At 51.5% G+C, this 17,215-nt stretch overlaps 1 protein-coding gene across 1 annotated transcript in view; it reads left to right on the plus strand.

Moving 5' to 3' along the window:
- The window catches only part of LOC133339982 (forkhead box protein O3-like), a 24,602-nt gene that overhangs the window by 1,427 nt on the left and 5,960 nt on the right, over window positions 1–17,215 (plus strand). Inside the window, exons 2-7 of the mRNA XM_061548082.1 lie at window positions 4,320–4,330; window positions 5,298–5,428; window positions 7,881–8,155; window positions 12,194–12,307; window positions 15,488–15,758; window positions 17,179–17,183. Of these exons, the coding sequence (XP_061404066.1) occupies window positions 4,320–4,330; window positions 5,298–5,428; window positions 7,881–8,155; window positions 12,194–12,307; window positions 15,488–15,758; window positions 17,179–17,183 (807 nt within the window). The remainder of the gene's footprint in view (window positions 1–4,319; window positions 4,331–5,297; window positions 5,429–7,880; window positions 8,156–12,193; window positions 12,308–15,487; window positions 15,759–17,178; window positions 17,184–17,215) is intronic.

Genomic DNA, 17,215 nt, shown 5'->3' on the forward strand with positions numbered 1-17,215 from the left:
AGCTATGAGAGTGAACGAGCCCTCTGTGTGAAGAAAGCTGACTCAGCTGTGAGTGTGAACGAGCCCTGTGTGTGAAGAAAGCTGACTCAGCTCCTGTGAGCGTGAACGAGCCCTGTGTGTGAAGAAAGCTGACTCAGCAGCTGTGAGTGTGAACGAGCCCTCTGTGTGAAGAAAGCCTGACTCAGCTGTGAGTGTGAACGAGCCCTCTGTGTGAAGAAAGCTGACTCAGCAGCTATGAGAGTGAACGAGCCCTCTGTGTGAAGAAAGCCTGACTCAGCTATGAGAGTGAACGAGCCCTCTGTGTGAAGAAAGCTGACTCAGCAGCTGTGAGTGTGAACGAGCCCTCTGTGTGAAGAAAGCTGACTCAGCAGCTGTGAGTGTGAACGAGCCCTCTGTGTGAAGAAAGCTGACTCAGCAGCTATGAGAGTGAACGAGCCCTCTGTGTGAAGAAAGCTGACTCAGCTGTGAGTGTGAACGAGCCCTGTGTGTGAAGAAAGCTGACTCAGCTCCTGTGAGCGTGAACGAGCCCTGTGTGTGAAGAAAGCTGACTCAGCAGCTGTGAGTGTGAACGAGCCCTCTGTGTGAAGAAAGCCTGACTCAGCTGTGAGTGTGAACGAGCCCTCTGTGTGAAGAAAGCTGACTCAGCAGCTATGAGAGTGAACGAGCCCTCTGTGTGAAGAAAGCCTGACTCAGCTATGAGAGTGAACGAGCCCTCTGTGTGAAGAAAGCTGACTCAGCAGCTGTGAGTGTGAACGAGCCCTCTGTGTGAAGAAAGCTGACTCAGCAGCTGTGAGTGTGAACGAGCCCTCTGTGTGAAGAAAGCTGACTCAGCAGCTGTGAGTGTGAACGAGCCCTCTGTGTGAAGAAAGCCTGACAGCTCCTGTGAGTGTGAACGAGCCCTCTGTGTGAAGAAAGCTGACTCAGCTGTTGTGAGTGTGAACGAGCCCTCTGTGTGAAGAAAGCCTGACAGCTCCTGTGAGTGTGAGGTCACGTGACAGACCCTGCAGGTGCCATGGGTTGTACTGCTGTGCCAGGCTAGGTGCATGAGGAGGAGGTCACGTGACAGACCCAGCAGGTGCCATGGGTTGTACTGCTGTGCCAGGCTAGGTGCATGAGGAGGAGGTCACGTGACAGACCCAGCAGGTGTGTGTCTGTGTGCCTCCGTGGGTGTCTGTGTGTGTCTCTGTGAGTTTATGGGTGTCTGTGGGTCTCTGTGAGTCTCTATGGGTGTATGTGTGTCTCTGTGAGTCTCTATGGGTGTCTGTGGGTCTTTGTGGGTCTCTATGGGTCTCTGTGTGTCTCTGTGGGTCTCTGTGTCTCTGTGTGTCTCTGTGAGTCTCTAGGTGTCTGTGTGTGTCTGTGTGTCTCTATGGGTGTATGTGTGTCTCTGTGAGTCTCTATGGGTATCTGTGGGTCTCTGTGAGTCTCTATGGGTGTATGTGTGTCTCTGTGAGTCTCTATGGGTGTCTGTGGGTCTTGTGGGTCTCTATGGGTCTCTGTGTGTCTCTGTGGGTCTCTGTGTGTCTCTGTGGGTCTTTATGGGTCTCTGTGTGTCTCTGTGGGTCTCTATGGGTCTCTGTGTGTCTCTGTGGGTCTCTGTGTGTCTCTGTGGGTCTTATGGGTCTCTGTGTGTCTCTGTGGGTCTCTATGGGTCTCTGTGTGTCTCTGTGGGTCTCTGTGTGTCTCTGTGGGTCTTTATGGGTCTCTGTGTGTCTCTGTGGGTCTCTGTGGGTCTCTATGGGTCTCTGTGTGTCTCTGTGTGTCTCTGTGAGTCTCTATAGGTGTATGTGTGTGTCTGTGTGTCTCTATGGGTGTATGGTGTCTTTGTGAGTCTCTATGGGTGTCTGTGGGTCTCTGTGAGTCTCTATGGGTGTATGTGTGTCTCTGTGAGTCTCTATGCGTGTCTGTGGGTCTTTGTGGGTCTCTATGGGTCTGTGTGTCTCTGTGGGTCTCGTGTGTCTCTGTGGGTCTTTATGGGTCTCTGTGTGTCTCTGTGGGTCTCTATGGGTTCTGTGTCTCGTGGGTCTCTGTGTGTCTCTGTGGGTCTTTATGGGTCTCTGTGGGTCTCTGTGTGTCTCTGTGTGTCTCTGTGTGTCTCTGTGTGTCTCTGTGGGTCTCTGTGTGTCTCTGTGTGTCTCTGTGGGTCTTTATGGGTCTCTGTGGTCTCTGTGTGTCTCTGTGTGTCTCTGTGGGTCTCTGTGTGTCTCTGTGGGTCTTTATGGGTCTCTATGGGTCTCTGTGTGTCTCTGTGGGTCTCTATGGGTCTTTGGGTGTCTGTGTGTGTACACCTATGTTTACCACGCTGTGTGTGAACACCTGTTTACCAAATTGGCTCAACGTCGCATGTGTACAGGGTTTGAATAAAAATGTTGTTTCTCGATGGAATAATTTCTGCCCCTTTATATTTTCAACGCTTTCACTTCACGTGATATTCCTTTGTAGTGTCGTGGCCAATATCTTGTAATAAAATGTTTAGTCTACTTCCTGGTGTCTAATCAATTAAACATTTTGCACACTGTGTTAAAATTGGCGTGTTAATTGTTGTGCAAGGTGAAAACGCCGCGGTCCCTAAATTGTGGAATCGGCTCGCACACCAATCAGGCGCCGCGCGTCTCAGGCGCGCCTGCCTCCGTTTGTGAACATCACTCGAAAAAAAAATAAGTACATTAAAGATTAATTAATAAGCAATCAATAAAAATCGGCATCAATCAATTGAGCGTCTCTTTAAAGCAATGACATTTTTTTAATGGACGTCTTATTATTTAAATATTGCTTTGCGAGAATCAAGAACGCCGCGGTCCCTAGACTCTGGAATCGCCTCGCGCACGAAGCAGGCGCCACTGCCGCGGGAACTTGTCAACACGCGGTGAGCGTGGAGCTCAAGTATCGAAACTACAAGTTTTATTATTCAACTTCATTCCTCTCTGTGTGTGTGTCGCGCTCAAGGCTCGTGGTCGAAACGTCGTCCACTTCCACCTTTCAATAAAAATGTAAAAAAAATAATAAAAAATGTATTTAAAAAAATTGTATTCAAAAAATTAAATTTTAAAAATGTTTGTACTATTTTTTTAAAGGAGTTTATTTTAGTGGGTTTACCTATACAGTGCATGGGTCTCCTTGCATATCTAAACTATATTTATTGGTTCAACAACAACGAGAACACACGAGCTGACGCGAGGTCTGGCCTTGCGTAGTGAAGTGTTGCTGCGTGTTGTTGTTAAATTGCCTACACATTAGATTTAATGGATATTATTATTATTCCGTACAAACTTTGCTTTTGTGAGCAGGACTTTACGTGATGGGATGAGACAAATGCACGCCGCGTCTTTTTTTATTTAAAATTGTTAAATGTGTAAATATCAATGTCCTGGGTCACAGAAGCAAAGTTTTTGGGGAGAATTTATTTAATTTTTATTTATTTCAAATTTATTTTAGTATTTATTTCTACCTACGTGATTTTAACCTCAGAGTATGAATTTATAGTCACGAAAGCTTCAAATCTAGAATTTGTGGAGCTTATCCCACTTTCTCTACTTGTGAGTCACTAGCTACTAGCAGTAACACTCTACCACTCAGGGTCAATGTTATTGTCACACTGTTGTTAATGGAGTGGATTGTTCACTCAGCTTGTGTGTGCTGGGTCACAAATACAAAGTTTGTGTGGAGTATTAAGAGCCCCTTTCTCTACTTGTGAGGCACTAGCTATTAGGCATAACACTCTACCACTAAGGGTCAATGTTGTTGTCACACTGTTGTTAGTGGAGTGGGTATTAGGTAATGACACTTTACTACCCAGGGACAACAATAAAACATGTTTTCGTCACTGAATTATCTCCACACATGTTCTGCTCTTGGTTGTGGCGCGGGGTCTTTGGGGCCGTCCATAAATGACGTCACGCACCTGGGGGGGGGTCAGACATTTGTGACGGTGGGGTTGGGGTTGAGAAATGTGACGTGACATCAAAATGCGTAAATTTAAATTGAGAATTGTTTATTTAAAGCTTTCGTGACTGCAGGGATTCATCTGGTTATAAGGTCGGTCGGCTACAGACATCAGCAGTCGGAGTTCATCACGACCACGGTGGTGAGATGTTGACTCCCTCGCCCGGTACACAAGCGCTCGTGGGTTCGATCCCTCGTACCAGGCGAGGAAGTTAACATCTCCCAGCCACCGTGATGATGACGACGATGATGAGTGAGACATGACAACTCACAATATACAGCAGCAGCAGCGGGCATCGTCGGGATGGAACCCACGACTCTTGCGTACCGTGCGAGGTGTTTGACATCGTCACCCCCGCTCGTTCTCTTCTGCACAGAGTCGCTGGCCGTGAGAACGCCGCTGTCTTCCTCGTCACTCCTCCGCTGCTGCGATGAGCGCGACACGTTTCTGAGTTTATTTATTTATGAGCAACCTTACCTAACGTCTTGCACACACACGCCCCCCGTACACCTGGTAGCGGGCAGGGCTTTCGTGACCAATATCATCCACAAGAGTTTTTTTGCGGGGGGGGGTTAGATCGCGTAAATGTATAAATGTCATTAAAAATGTATCTAGCCACCACGATGATGAGAGAGAGACGCAAACTCCAAATATACAGCAGCAGCAGGCGGCAGGGTTGGGATCGAACCCACGACCTCCTGCGTACCAGGCGAGGTAGTCAACATCCCCTAGCCACCGTGATGATGAGAGAGAGAGACGCGCAAACTCCAAATATACAGCAGCCGGCATCAGGTTTGGATAGAACCCACGACCTCCTGCGTACCAGGCGAGGTAGTTAACATCTCCTAGCCACCGTGATGATGAGAGAGACACACAAACTCCAAATATACAGCAGCAGGCGTCAGGGTTTAGATCGAACCCACGACCTCCTGTGTACCAGGCGAGGTAGTCAACATCCCCTAGCCACCGTGATGATGAGAGAGAAAGACACACAGACTCCAAATATACAGCAGGTATCAGGGTCTGGATAGAACCCACGACTTCCTGCGTACCAGACAAGAGAGTTAACATCCCCTAGCCACCGTGACGATGATGAGAGAGAGACACACAGACTCCAAATATACAGCAGCAGCAGCAGGCATCGTCAGGGTTTGGATCGAACCCACAACCTCCTGCGTACCAGGCGAGGTAGTCAACATCTCCTAGCCACCGTGACCCCCCCCACCTCCCACCCCTCCTCTGCAGGTCGCTGGCAATGTGGGTCCCCCCGGCAGTGGACCCCTCGCAGCGTCCGCTGCTGCTGTGCAGCGTGGCCCCGGGGCTGTCCCCCGCACAGCGCCACGTCTGCCGGCAGCAGCCGCACTTCGCGAAGCTCGTGGTGGACGGCGCGGCTGGCGATCGCCGAGTACCGGCACCAGTTCCAGGCGAAGCGCAAGCGCAAGGCGCCGTGCACGGAGGACGGGCTGGTCCCTTTGGCTCGGGCAGGTAAGGAGATCGTCGCCCGGGTGAGAGTGCACGGAGGACGGGCTGGTCCCTTTGGCTCGGGCGGGTAAGGAGATCGTCGCCCGGGTCAGAGTGCACGGAGGACGGGCTGGTCCCTTTGGCTCGGGCAGGTAAGGAGATCGTCGCCCAGGTCAGAGTGCACGGAGGACGGGCTGGTCCCTTTGGCTCGGTCGGGTAAGGAGATCGTCGCCCGGGTCAGAGGCGGCTTCGAGCCTCTGCCGGTGACGGGCGGGTTTGAGCGACGGGCGCTAGGCAGGCGCCGTAGCGAGCCGTTCTACGTCACTAGAGTAGCGTGGCAGTGTGCGGTGCGTAGTGTACTACACACTACAGTAGCGTAGTAGTGTGCGGTGCATAGTGTACTACACACTACAGTAGCGTATCAGTGTGCGGTACGTAGTGTACTACACACTACAGTAGCGTGGCAGTGTGCGGTGCGTAGTGTACTACACACTACAGTAGCGTAGTAGTGTGCAGTGCGTAGTGTACTACACACTACAGTAGTGTAGTAGTGTGCGGTGCGTAGTGTGATGTGTCCTGAAAGCACCCAACGGGGTGACCGTCTCTGTTCGACGGTGACCCCTTCAAGTTGGGGTTGGTCACCCTGCCCAAGTGTGGCCCAGGCAGTCCCCAGGTATGAAGCCGTGTCTTGTGTCTCACAAGGTGCTTGCTCATCATCAAGGTTTTGTGTTAGATCGCATCAACGTGAATGCTGCGGTGTCTACCCGCCACCATCCGACACGGCCAATTCAGTTTGGTTTAGAGCAGGGGTCGGGAACCTTTTTGACTGGGAGAGCCATAAAAGCCAAATATTTCTATATATATTTCATTGAGAGCCATATAGTATTTTTAACGTATGATAAATTAAAAATGTCTTACTTTTAATGCGACGTCTGGTGCTGCATAGTTTTGCTGATGGCCTTGTAGTCTGGTTTATACGTGGTGAGGTTGAGCTTCGTGCAGGCGCGGCCCGTGAAATTTATCTTCAAAACTAATTTCTGTTTACTTTAAAATGACACACTATTATTAAGCAAATATCACAAGTATTTTAAAATCAGTTCCAAACTGATTTTTTTTCTTTTTTCAACTCAAAATTGCCTGGGAGCCATATGTCGTCACTGGAAGAGCCATATATGGCTCGCGAGCCATAGGTTCCCGACCGCTGGTTTAGAGTGTCGCTTAAATAGAATGTGGCCAATCCCTCTTGAAGACCGAAGGACAATTTCTTTACAATCGTGGCTATCGCCCGTGACGGCGGTTGTTGTCCCCTCGGCGAAAGATCGCGAGACCCGCGTTGTAAATGTGGCGGAGAATTTACTTTCCAACACACGGCAACAGGTCAGTGCTGTACCAGGGTAACGAGCGCGTTAGGCTTAGGGTTAGTATTCTTAGGTTTTTTTCGGTAAAGTCACTGTGTAGGTAAAACATTAAAATTAATAAAAGTAAAATAAAATAAAAATCACGACGTTTCGGAGGCAACACAAGCTTCCGTCTTCAGGTGGAACCGTCACAGCCAGATTTGCTGCATCAAGTGAGGCAATGATTCAAGATTGCCTCACTTGATGCAGCAAATCTGGCTGTGACGGAGACTTGTGTTGCCTCCAAAACGTCGTGATTTTTATTTTATTTTACTTTTATTACTTTTAATGTTTTACCTACATTGGTGACTTTACCGAAAAAACCTAAGAATATGAATCCTTGCAGTCACGAAAGCTTCAAATCTAGATTAGGGTTAGGTTCAGATGGAACCGTCACAGCACGACAGCTGTATCAAGTGAGGGAAATTCCAAGAACACAGTCCTTGTGTATTATACTGGTTGAGGGTGGGAGGAGCTAAGGGTAGGCCCTGAATATTATTGTTGTGAGGTTCGGTGCGGCTGAAGCACGCTGTTAGGAATGAGCCTTTGTTGTGTAAACTAAGGTGCGGATGATTTTAAAGGTGCGTCTAAATGGGACTGAGCCTTTTGTTATGTAAAAGTGGTGCGGCTGAAATCGTTGCCAAGAATGAGTCTTTGTTGTGTAGAATGGTTGAACTGGGAGGTTCCAAGAGTTGTTAAGGTGCGGCTGATGTAAAGGTGCGGCTGCTGTGAATGGGACTGAGCCTTTTGTTATGTAGAGGTGGTGCGGCTGAAATCGTTGCTAGGAATGAGTCTTTGTTGTGTAGACTGGTTGAACCGGGAGGTTTCAAGAGTTGTTAAGGTGCGGCTGATGTAAAGATGCGTGTAAATGGGACTGCGCCTTTTGTTATGTAGAGGTGGTGCGGCTGAAATCGTTGCTAAGAATGAGTCTTTGTTGTGTAGACTGGTTGAACTGGGAGGTTCCAAGAGTTGTTGAGGTGACGTTTCTATTTCGGCGATCTACGCCAGAAAAACAAACAACCTCCATTATAGACAAATGATCAAATTGTTTTGTGGGTGGGGGGGGTGGGGGGGCGCAGGCTCTCGCGAGGCCGCCTTCTTCTCCGCCCTCACCGCCGCCGGCGTGGTGCACGCCGTGGCGCGCGCCTGCAACACGTCGGAGGTGATCCGGCAAAACTGCACGTGGACCTACCAACCCTGGTTGCTTCCCGGAGACAACGTCAAATACGGACGCCATTTCGCCAAGTTGTTCTTGGACGCGGGCGTCAAAGACCGCTGGAGGCAAGGAGGGCGACGCAAGTCTTTGTCGAAGTTCCTCCTGATGGAACTGCACAACAACGAAGCGGGCCGGCGGGTGAGCGAGCGGGCGGTAGGGATTGTCGTGAGGAATGTTTTTTTTACGGGAAAATTAACTCACAGCGGCCTAAAGCCTACAGCTAGGCCTAAAGCCTAGAACTAGGCCTCAAACTCTCCCTTCGTATCGTACCCCCGCGTGTGTGAAAGGGAGTTAATGTTTCACAATGTTACATTCCCTGATGTTTTTAAATAGAAACATTTACATTTAAAGCTTTTACATTAACAATTAAAACATTTAAATTTAAAATTAACTCACAGCGGCCTAAAGCCTACAGCTAGGCCTAAAGCCTAGAAGTAGGCCTCAAACTCTCCCTTCGTATCGTCCGATTAGGTGTAGCAACATCGCCCCCTACTGCAAACACTTGGCAGGACCCTACAAAAACCTTTACACTCAGTGAGGCTTTCCTGGCTAAACAAGTGTAATAATACATTATGTTTATATTCTTTGGTTACTCGTTCCTACCAGCCCACCCCGCAGGGTCCTGTTACGGGAAAAAGTATCGTTTTGTAATAACACGCTGGAGACGGCTTGTGGAATCGGTCCTTTTATTTCACTTCTTGCAGCTCACAAACACTCCCCGTTGCTGGCAGGCAACGGGAAGCGGGCAGACAGACACCAGAGACCCACCGCCACGTGGCACCCGGAGCCCCACTCGCGCGTGGCCCCTCTCTCTCCCTCTCTTAGTTCCGTGTCTGACCCCGTGTCTCTCCTCTCTCTCCTTATTTAACGCCTGGGTCACGTGGTACCCTCCAGCCAATCCTCAACAGCCTGCGCCGAATGTTCCAGATCCCCCCCATCAACTCCCGGGACCAGGCCCCGACTTGTCTTCCCATTGGCTGAGGCCAAGACCAGCAGAACCAATCACCTGGCTGACATCCCGTGATCACGCCGGGGCCATGCTCCCAGGCTCTCCCCCCATTGGCTGTAGAGCGGGACCGGCAAAGCCGATCGCCACGTGAATCCGACGTAGGCTCTCATTACATCACCCCCTTTGTGAAATGCTGCACATGTATATAGTTGGGCTTGGTTGTCTAGGGGTTGTATTTCAGACGCTGTCGCCTCGACGGACCCGGTTTCACCTGAGGACGGCTGCTTGCGTTGTGGCCGAAACGTCGTGAGAATTATTTTATTGTGTTTTATTTGTATTATTTTATTACTTCCATTCTTCGTAACTTTACCGACAGACCTGTTCTCCACCTGAGGACGGCTGCTTGCGTTGTGGCCGAAACGTCGTGAGAATTATTTTATTGTGTTTTATTTGTATTATTTTATTACTTCCATTCTTCGTAACTTTACCGACAGATCTGTTCTCCACCTGAGGACGGCTGCTTGCGTTGTGGCCGAAACGTCGTGAGAATTATTTTATTGTGTTTTATTTGTATTATTTTATTACTTCCCTTCTACGTGACGACTTTACCGAAATAACCAAGAAGATGAATCCCTGCAGTCACGAAAGAAGCTTTAAATCGAAATTTAGGGGTTGTATTGTTCAACAGTTCTGCTGCTGCATCTTGCCACCTGCCCGGGTTGCGGTCAAGGGATGGCTCCGTATTGCTCAACCACGTTTATGCTGCTGGCTGAAACTGGAGCGTGCCACTGAGAGGGTGGGGCCTTGCCTCCCCCTTACAGCCCCACCAAAACTAAGCACCCGCCTGGGTATTTTGTACCATCGGACACTCCACAACTCTCAATTGGTGATGGGGCAGTTGTGGAGAGTTTCCCGTAGCTGGGCAGTGTGCCTATGACAGCTCTGTGGCAGAAGAGTTCTCAATCAATCGAGTGGCATTATCTTTGCATCGACTGCACCATGCTTTGCGGAAGCTACCTGGTCTGTTGCTCCACACAAAGCTTCGGGTCTTCTTGGCCATGGTCATGCCCTCTACGCTTGCAAAACATGGACCCCCCCCCACCCCCCTATCTGCTTAGAAATATTTCAGGCTGGCCTGCCTCCAATCCATTCTGAGTTTAACCAACAGGCTGGATTGTGTGAGGAGCTCACAAATCCTTGAAAGATCTTGACAAAGTCCCATTGAGCTCCTCCGGCAGGCAAGGCTGCGTTGGCTGGGCCATGTAGCCCACATGCCCAGCCACTGCATGCCTATAACCGCTTTGGTTTGGCCGGATAGAGGGTGATAATTGATTTATTTTACCCTTTTATCTGGAAACAAAACTGACACCTTTTTTACAAGGAGTCATGTTTGCATGGACCACAATACCTGCGGTCGGAATGCAAACAAAAACCACAACTCTGATAATGTATGCACTGTCCTTGACATTGATTTGTGTCCACACCCAAGACAGCTTTTCTTAGAGCCTAGTCTCACATGGTGTTGGACCAGACGACGCCAAAAGGCGCACAACTCAAAGACAATGCACCATCAGAGTATCAGAGCTCGGGGTAAGCATTTACACCATTGCAACCTCATTTGCCAGTTGCCAGATAAAATGGTAAAAAAACAATTATATTTTGCTACTGGCAAAGGAGGTTCGAACGGATCGGGGGTGCTTAAAGGGCGCGGCACGGGCTAGAGAAGACATGAAGTGATGTGGTACAGGAGGACGTGGAGCTGAGTGGACTTGCCGATGACCGGTACCAGCGGTGTCAAGATCGGCCTCTGTGGAGGAGGCTCGTGAAGGACGCTACTGGGCAGTCGGAGGCAGTCGCCCTCCAACAACAACGGAGGGCGGAGGAGCGACGCTCACAACAACGAGCGGAGCGCCGGGTGGCTAAAGCACAGCAAGTTGGCACAGTAGGGGGCACAGGTGGTGCATCAGCCAGTCATCTCGGTCATCTCGGTCAGTCGACCCGTGGCACCTGCTGGGTCTGCCCCGTGACCTTCTGCCGACGCTTCACGTGCACACAGCCTGGCACAAGCTCCGTCGTGGTGACATCACCGCCACTTATTGGCGAATGGCGATTGGCAGTGACATGACGATGGTGTTGGTGGTGACAATGATTGTGGTGGTAACAATGACGGTGACGGTGGTGGTGGTGACAATGATTGTGGTGGTAACAATGACGGTGACGGTGGTGGTGGTGGTGGTGGTGTTGGTGGTGGTGACAATGATTGTGGTGGTAACAATGACGGTGGTGGTGGTGGTGACAATGATTGTGGTGGTAACAATGACGGTGGTGACGGTGGTGGTGGTGGTGTTGGTGGTGGTGACAATGATTGTGGTGGTAACAATGACGGTGGTGACGGTGGTGACGGTGGTGGCGGTGGTGGTGTTCGTGGTGACAATGATTGTGGTGGTAACAATGACGGTGACGGTGGTGGTGGTGTTGGTGGTGACAATGATTGTGGTGGTAACAATGACGGTGACGGTGGGTTGGTGGTGACAATGATTGTGGTGGTAACAATGACGGTGGTGACGGTGGTGGTGGTGGTGTTGGTGGTGACAATGATTGTGGTGGTAACAATGACGGTGACAGTGGTGGTGTTGGTGGTGACAATGATTGTGGTGGTAACAATGACGGTGGTGGTGGTGGTGGTGACGGTGGTGGTGGTGGTGGTGGTGGTGGCGTTGGTGGTGGTGGTGGTGACAATGATTGTGGTGGTAACAATGACGGTGGTGGTGGTGGTGGTGACGGTGGTGGTGGTGGTGACAATGATTGGGGGGTAACAATGACGGTGGTGGTGGTGGTGGTGTTGGTGGTGACAATGATTGTGGTGGTAACAATGATGGTGACGGTGGTGACGGTGGTGGTGGTGACAGTGATTGTGGTGGTAACAATGACGGTGACGGTGGTGGTGACGGTGGTGGTGGTGACAATGATTGTGGGGGTAACAATGACGGTGACGGTGGTGGTGGTGGTGACAATGATTGTGGTGGTAACAATGAAGGTGGTGACGGTGGTGGTGTTGTGTGGTGGTGGTGGTGACAATGATTGTGGTGGTAACAATGACGGTGGTGACGGTGGTGGTGGTGGTGTTGGTGGTGACAATGATTGTGGTGGTAACAATGACGGTGGTGGTGGTGGTGTTGGTGGTGGTGACAATGACGGTGGTGACGGTGGTGGTGGTGGTGCTACAGGCGGTGGAAGACCTGTCGTACTTCAAATGCGGTTGCGCCGAGAGAACCGGCGAATGTGTCGGCGTCTGCTTGCCGCGGCTCCAAGACTTTCGCAGCGTCGGCGACTTTCTGAAGGTGAGCGCACGGCTGCCGGGGATGAGACACGAAGCGTGGGTGGGTGGGTGAGTGGGTGAGTGAGTGAGTGAGTGGGTGAGTGAGTGAGTGAGTGGGTGAGTGAGTGAGTGAGTGGGTGAGTGAGTGGGGTGGGTGGGTGGGTGAGTGTGTGGTGAGTGGGTGAGTGGGTGAGTGAGTGGGGTGGGTGAGTGAGTGGGTGGGTGAGTGTGTGAGTGGGTGAGTGAGTGGGTGGGTGGGTGGGTGAGTGAGTGGGTGGGTGAGTGAGTGAGTGGGTGAGTGAGTGGGTGAGTGGGTGAGGGTGGGTGGGTGGGTGAGTGGGTGGGTGGGTGGGTGAGTGGGTGGGTGAGTGAGTGGGTGGGTGGGTGGGTGAGTGGGTGAGTGAGTGGGTGGGGGGTGGGTGGGTGAGTGAGTGGGTGGGTGAGTGGGTGGGTGGGTGAGTGAGTGGGTGGGTGAGTGAGTGGGTGAGTGGGTGAGGGGTGGGTGGGTGAGTGAGTGGGTGAGTGAGTGGGTGGGTGAGTGAGTGGGTGGGTGAGTGTGTGAGTGGGTGAGTGAGTGGGTGGGTGGGTGGGTGAGTGAGTGGGTGGGTGAGTGAGTGAGTGAGTGGGTGAGTGGGTGAGTGTGAGTGAGTGGGTGAGTGAGTGAGTGGGTGAGTGAGTGGGTGAGTGAGTGGGGGTGGGTGGGTGGGTGGGTGAGTGAGTGAGTGAGTGGGTGAGTGAGTGGGTGAGTGTGTGAGTGGGTGAGTGAGTGGGTGAGTGAGTGGGTGGGTGAGTGAGTGGGTGGGTGAGTGTGTGAGTGGGTGAGTGAGTGGGGGGTGGGTGAGTGAGTGAGTGAGTGAGTGGGTGGGTGAGTGAGTGAGTGAGTGGGTGAGTGAGTGGGGAGTGGGTGGGTGGGTGGGTGAGTGGGTGGGTGGGGGGTGAGTGGGTGGTGAGTGAGTGAGTGGGTGAGTGAGTGAGTGGGTGAGTGAGTGAGTGAGTGGGTGGGTGAGTGAGTGGTGGTGAGTGAGTAAGTGAGTGGGTGGGTGAGTGAGTGAGTGGGTGGGTGGGTGGGTGAGTGGGTGAGTGAGTGGGTGGGTGGGTGGGTGAGTGTGTGAGTGGGTGAGTGTGTGAGTGGGTGAGTGAGTGGGTGAGTGGGTGGGTGGGTGAGTGTGTGAGTGAGTGGGTGAGGGGTGAGTGAGTGAGTGAGTGGGTGGGTGGGTGAGTGGGTGGGTGGGTGTGTGAGTGGGTGAGTGAGTGGGTGGGTGGGTGAGTGAGTGAGTGAGTGGGTGGGTGAGTGAGTGAGTGGGTGGGTGGGTGGGTGAGTGAATGAGTGAGTGGGTGGGTGAGTGAGTGAGTGGGTGAGTGAGTGAGTGGTGGGTGAGTGAGTGAGTGGGTGAGTGGTGGGGTGAGTGGGGGGGGAGTGAGTGGGTGAGTGAGTGGGTGAGGGGTGGGTGGAGTGAGTGAGTGAGTGGGTGGGTGAGTGAGTGGGTGGGGAGTGAGTGAGTGAGGGGTGAGTGTGGGTGAGTGAGTGGGTGAGTGGGTGAGTGTGGGTGAGTGAATGAGTGGGTGAGTGGGTGGGTGGGTGAGTGGGTGAGTGGGTGGGTGGGTGAGCGACGGGGATTCATCCACAGGAGTATAGTAGTAGGTCTTTACTTGATACGGCTGTCGTGGCTGTGACGGTTCCACCTGAAGACGGAAGGTTGTGTTGCCTCCGAAACGTCGTTTTTTACTTTTATTAATTTTAATGTTTTACCTACACGGTGACTTTACCGAAAAAACCTAAGAATATGAATCCTTGCAGTCACGAAAGCTTCAAATCTAGAATTAGGTTTTTAACCTTGAAACTGGTACAAAACTGACACCTTTATACAAGGCAAACGTGATGCCTTGTGTAAAGGTGTCAGTTGTTGTACCAGTTTAAAGGGTATTATGTTTATTTTATTATTCTATTACTTCCCTTCTACGTGGTGACTTTACCGAAAGAACCAAGAAGATGAATCCCTGCAGCAGTCACGAAAGAAGCTTTAAATCGAAACATAAAAAAACATAAAAAATAAAAACCTACTACTATTTTGCCACTGCTAAAGGAGACGTCTCAAGGTGTAAATCCACAGCAGGGTTACAAACGGGGGGGGGGGGAAGGGGGGTCCCTAACAGCATTCCACCGCATTCACTCGACCACCACCACTGATGACGATGATGATGATGATGACGATGATGATGACGATGATGACGATGATGATGACGATGATGATGATGATGACGATGATGATGACGATGATGACGATGATGATGACGATGATGACGATGATGATGATGACGATGACGACGATGATGATGATGACAATGATGACGATGACGATGATGATGACGATGATGACGATGATGACGACGATGATGATGATGATGATGATGACGACGATGATGATGACGACGATGATGACGACGATGACGATGATGACGATGATGATGACGATGATGATGACGATGATAACGACGACGATAACGACGACGATGACGACGATGATGACGACGATGATGACGACGATGACGATGATGACGACGACGATGATGACGATGATGACGACGACGACGATGATGATGATGACGATGATGATGACGACGATGACGATGATGATGATGACGATGATGATGATGACGATGATGATGATGACGACGACGATGATGACGATGATGATGACGACGATGATGACGACGATGACGATGATGACGATGATGACGACGACGACGACGACGATGATGATGATGATGACGATGATGATGATGATGACGACGATGACGATGATGACGATGATGATGATGACGATGATGATGACGATGATAACGACGACGATAACGACGACGATGATGACGATGATGATGACGACGACGATGATGACGATGATGACGACGATGACGATGACGACGACGATGATGACGACGACGATGACGATGATGATGATGACGATGATGATGACGATGATAACGACGACGATAACGACGACGATAACGACGACGATAACGACGACGATGACGACGACGATGACGACGATGATGATGATGACGACGATGACGATGATGACGACGACGACGATGATGACGATGATGACGACGATGACGACGATGATGACAATGACGACGACGACGATGATGACGATGATGACGACGATGATGACGACGACGACGATGTCAACGATCTCTGCAGGAAAAGTACAACGTAAGTTCCGCCATGCGGCTGGTGAGGAGCAACAGCAGCAGCAGCGACGTCGCGCGCTGGCGCCTGCAGCCGGTGAACGAGTGGCTGCCGGCGCCCGGAGCGAGCGAGCTGGTGCACGTGGAGGCCAGGGAGTACTGCGTCCGCGGCGCTCCCGGCGGAGCTCCGGCGAGGCGGCGCTGCAACGACACCTCCGAGGCAAACGAGCGATGCTCCGACATCAACGCCGCGTGCTGCGACACGGGATACGACATCTCGCAAGGTGCCCCACCACCCCACCCACCACGCCACCCCACCCGCCACCCCACCCGCCACCCCACCCGCCACCCCACCCGCCACCCCACCCGCCACCCCCCCGCCACCACCCGCCACCCCACCCGCCACCCCACCCGCCACCCCACCCGCCACCCACCCGCCACCCCACCCGCCACCCCACCCGCCACCCCACCCGCCACCCCACCCGCCACCACCCGCCACCCCACCACCCACCCGCCACCCCACCCGCCACCCCACCCCACCACCCACCCACACCACCACCCCACCCACCCCGAAAATAGACTAAAACTATTCACAATGAGACATCTACTTTAGCTAGTGGCAAAATGTAGTGATGTGTTTTTACCCTTTCAACTGGTACAACAACTGACACCTTTATACAAGGCATCATTACACTATGAGACATTTCCTTTAGCTAGTGGCAAAATATAGTGGTAGGTTTTTACTCTTGCAACTGGTGCAACAGCTGACACCTTTAGACAAGGCACTACTACACTGTACCGTACACCACGCAATTACATGATGCATTTCACAACGTCGGGGAGAAGTGCGCGGAGATGTTGTTCATCTTCGACGTCAACGGCGGTCGCGCAATAGCGCAATAGCGACACAGCAGAGCCCCTCACCGTTCTGGCGAATTGCCCGACGATGCTGGACGCAATTACCAGCAAAATGTCGTAGTGCTACTCAACAATTGTAAAAGTTGTGGCTTCACGCTTCAACAACACACCGGCGTGGGGGCTAAAGCAGCGAACTATTTTGTCTTTTGTCAACGTGACACTTTTTTAACCGATTGGCCGTGTCGGGTGGTGGAGGGTCACGACACATTTAACAGGACCCTGCGTGGTGGGCTGTTAGGAACGAGTAACCAAAGAATATAAACATAATGTATTGTTACATTGTTTAGCCAGGAAAGCCTCACTGAGTCTTAAAGGTTTTGTAGGGTCCTGCCAAGTGTTTGCAGTAGGGGGCGATGTTGCTGCACCTAATCGGACGATACGAAGGGAGAGTTTGAGGCCTAGTTCTAGGCTTTAGGCCTAGCTGTAGGCTTTACGCCGCTGTGAGTTAATTTTTATTTAAATGTTTTAATTAAAACTATCTCAGGGAATTATAAGGGAATGTTACACTTGTTTAGCCAGGAAAGCCTCACTGAGTCTAAAGGTTTTTGTCGGGTCCTGCCAAGTGTTTGCAGTAGGGGGCGATGTTGCTACACGGTCAGACGGACGGACGGACGGACGATATAATCTATTGTAGGCTGGTCCACTTCGTTCCTACCAGTATAAACAACGCCATCTAAACCCAACAACGTTGATTGTGAATAATACTGGTCGCGAAAGCCTCCGACGTGTTCAACTGACCTCGTGAGCGCTCTCCCCTCTGCTGTTCCCTCCCCAGTCACGCTGCAGATGCAGTGCGGGTGCAAGGAGCAGCTTAAGCGGAACG

The sequence above is a fragment of the Lethenteron reissneri genome, unplaced genomic scaffold, assembly GCF_015708825.2.
Source record: "Lethenteron reissneri isolate LAM-NWPU_2019-01 unplaced genomic scaffold, ASM1570882v1 scaffold_618, whole genome shotgun sequence".
In the NCBI taxonomy this organism is placed as follows: domain Eukaryota; kingdom Metazoa; phylum Chordata; class Hyperoartia; order Petromyzontiformes; family Petromyzontidae; genus Lethenteron; species Lethenteron reissneri.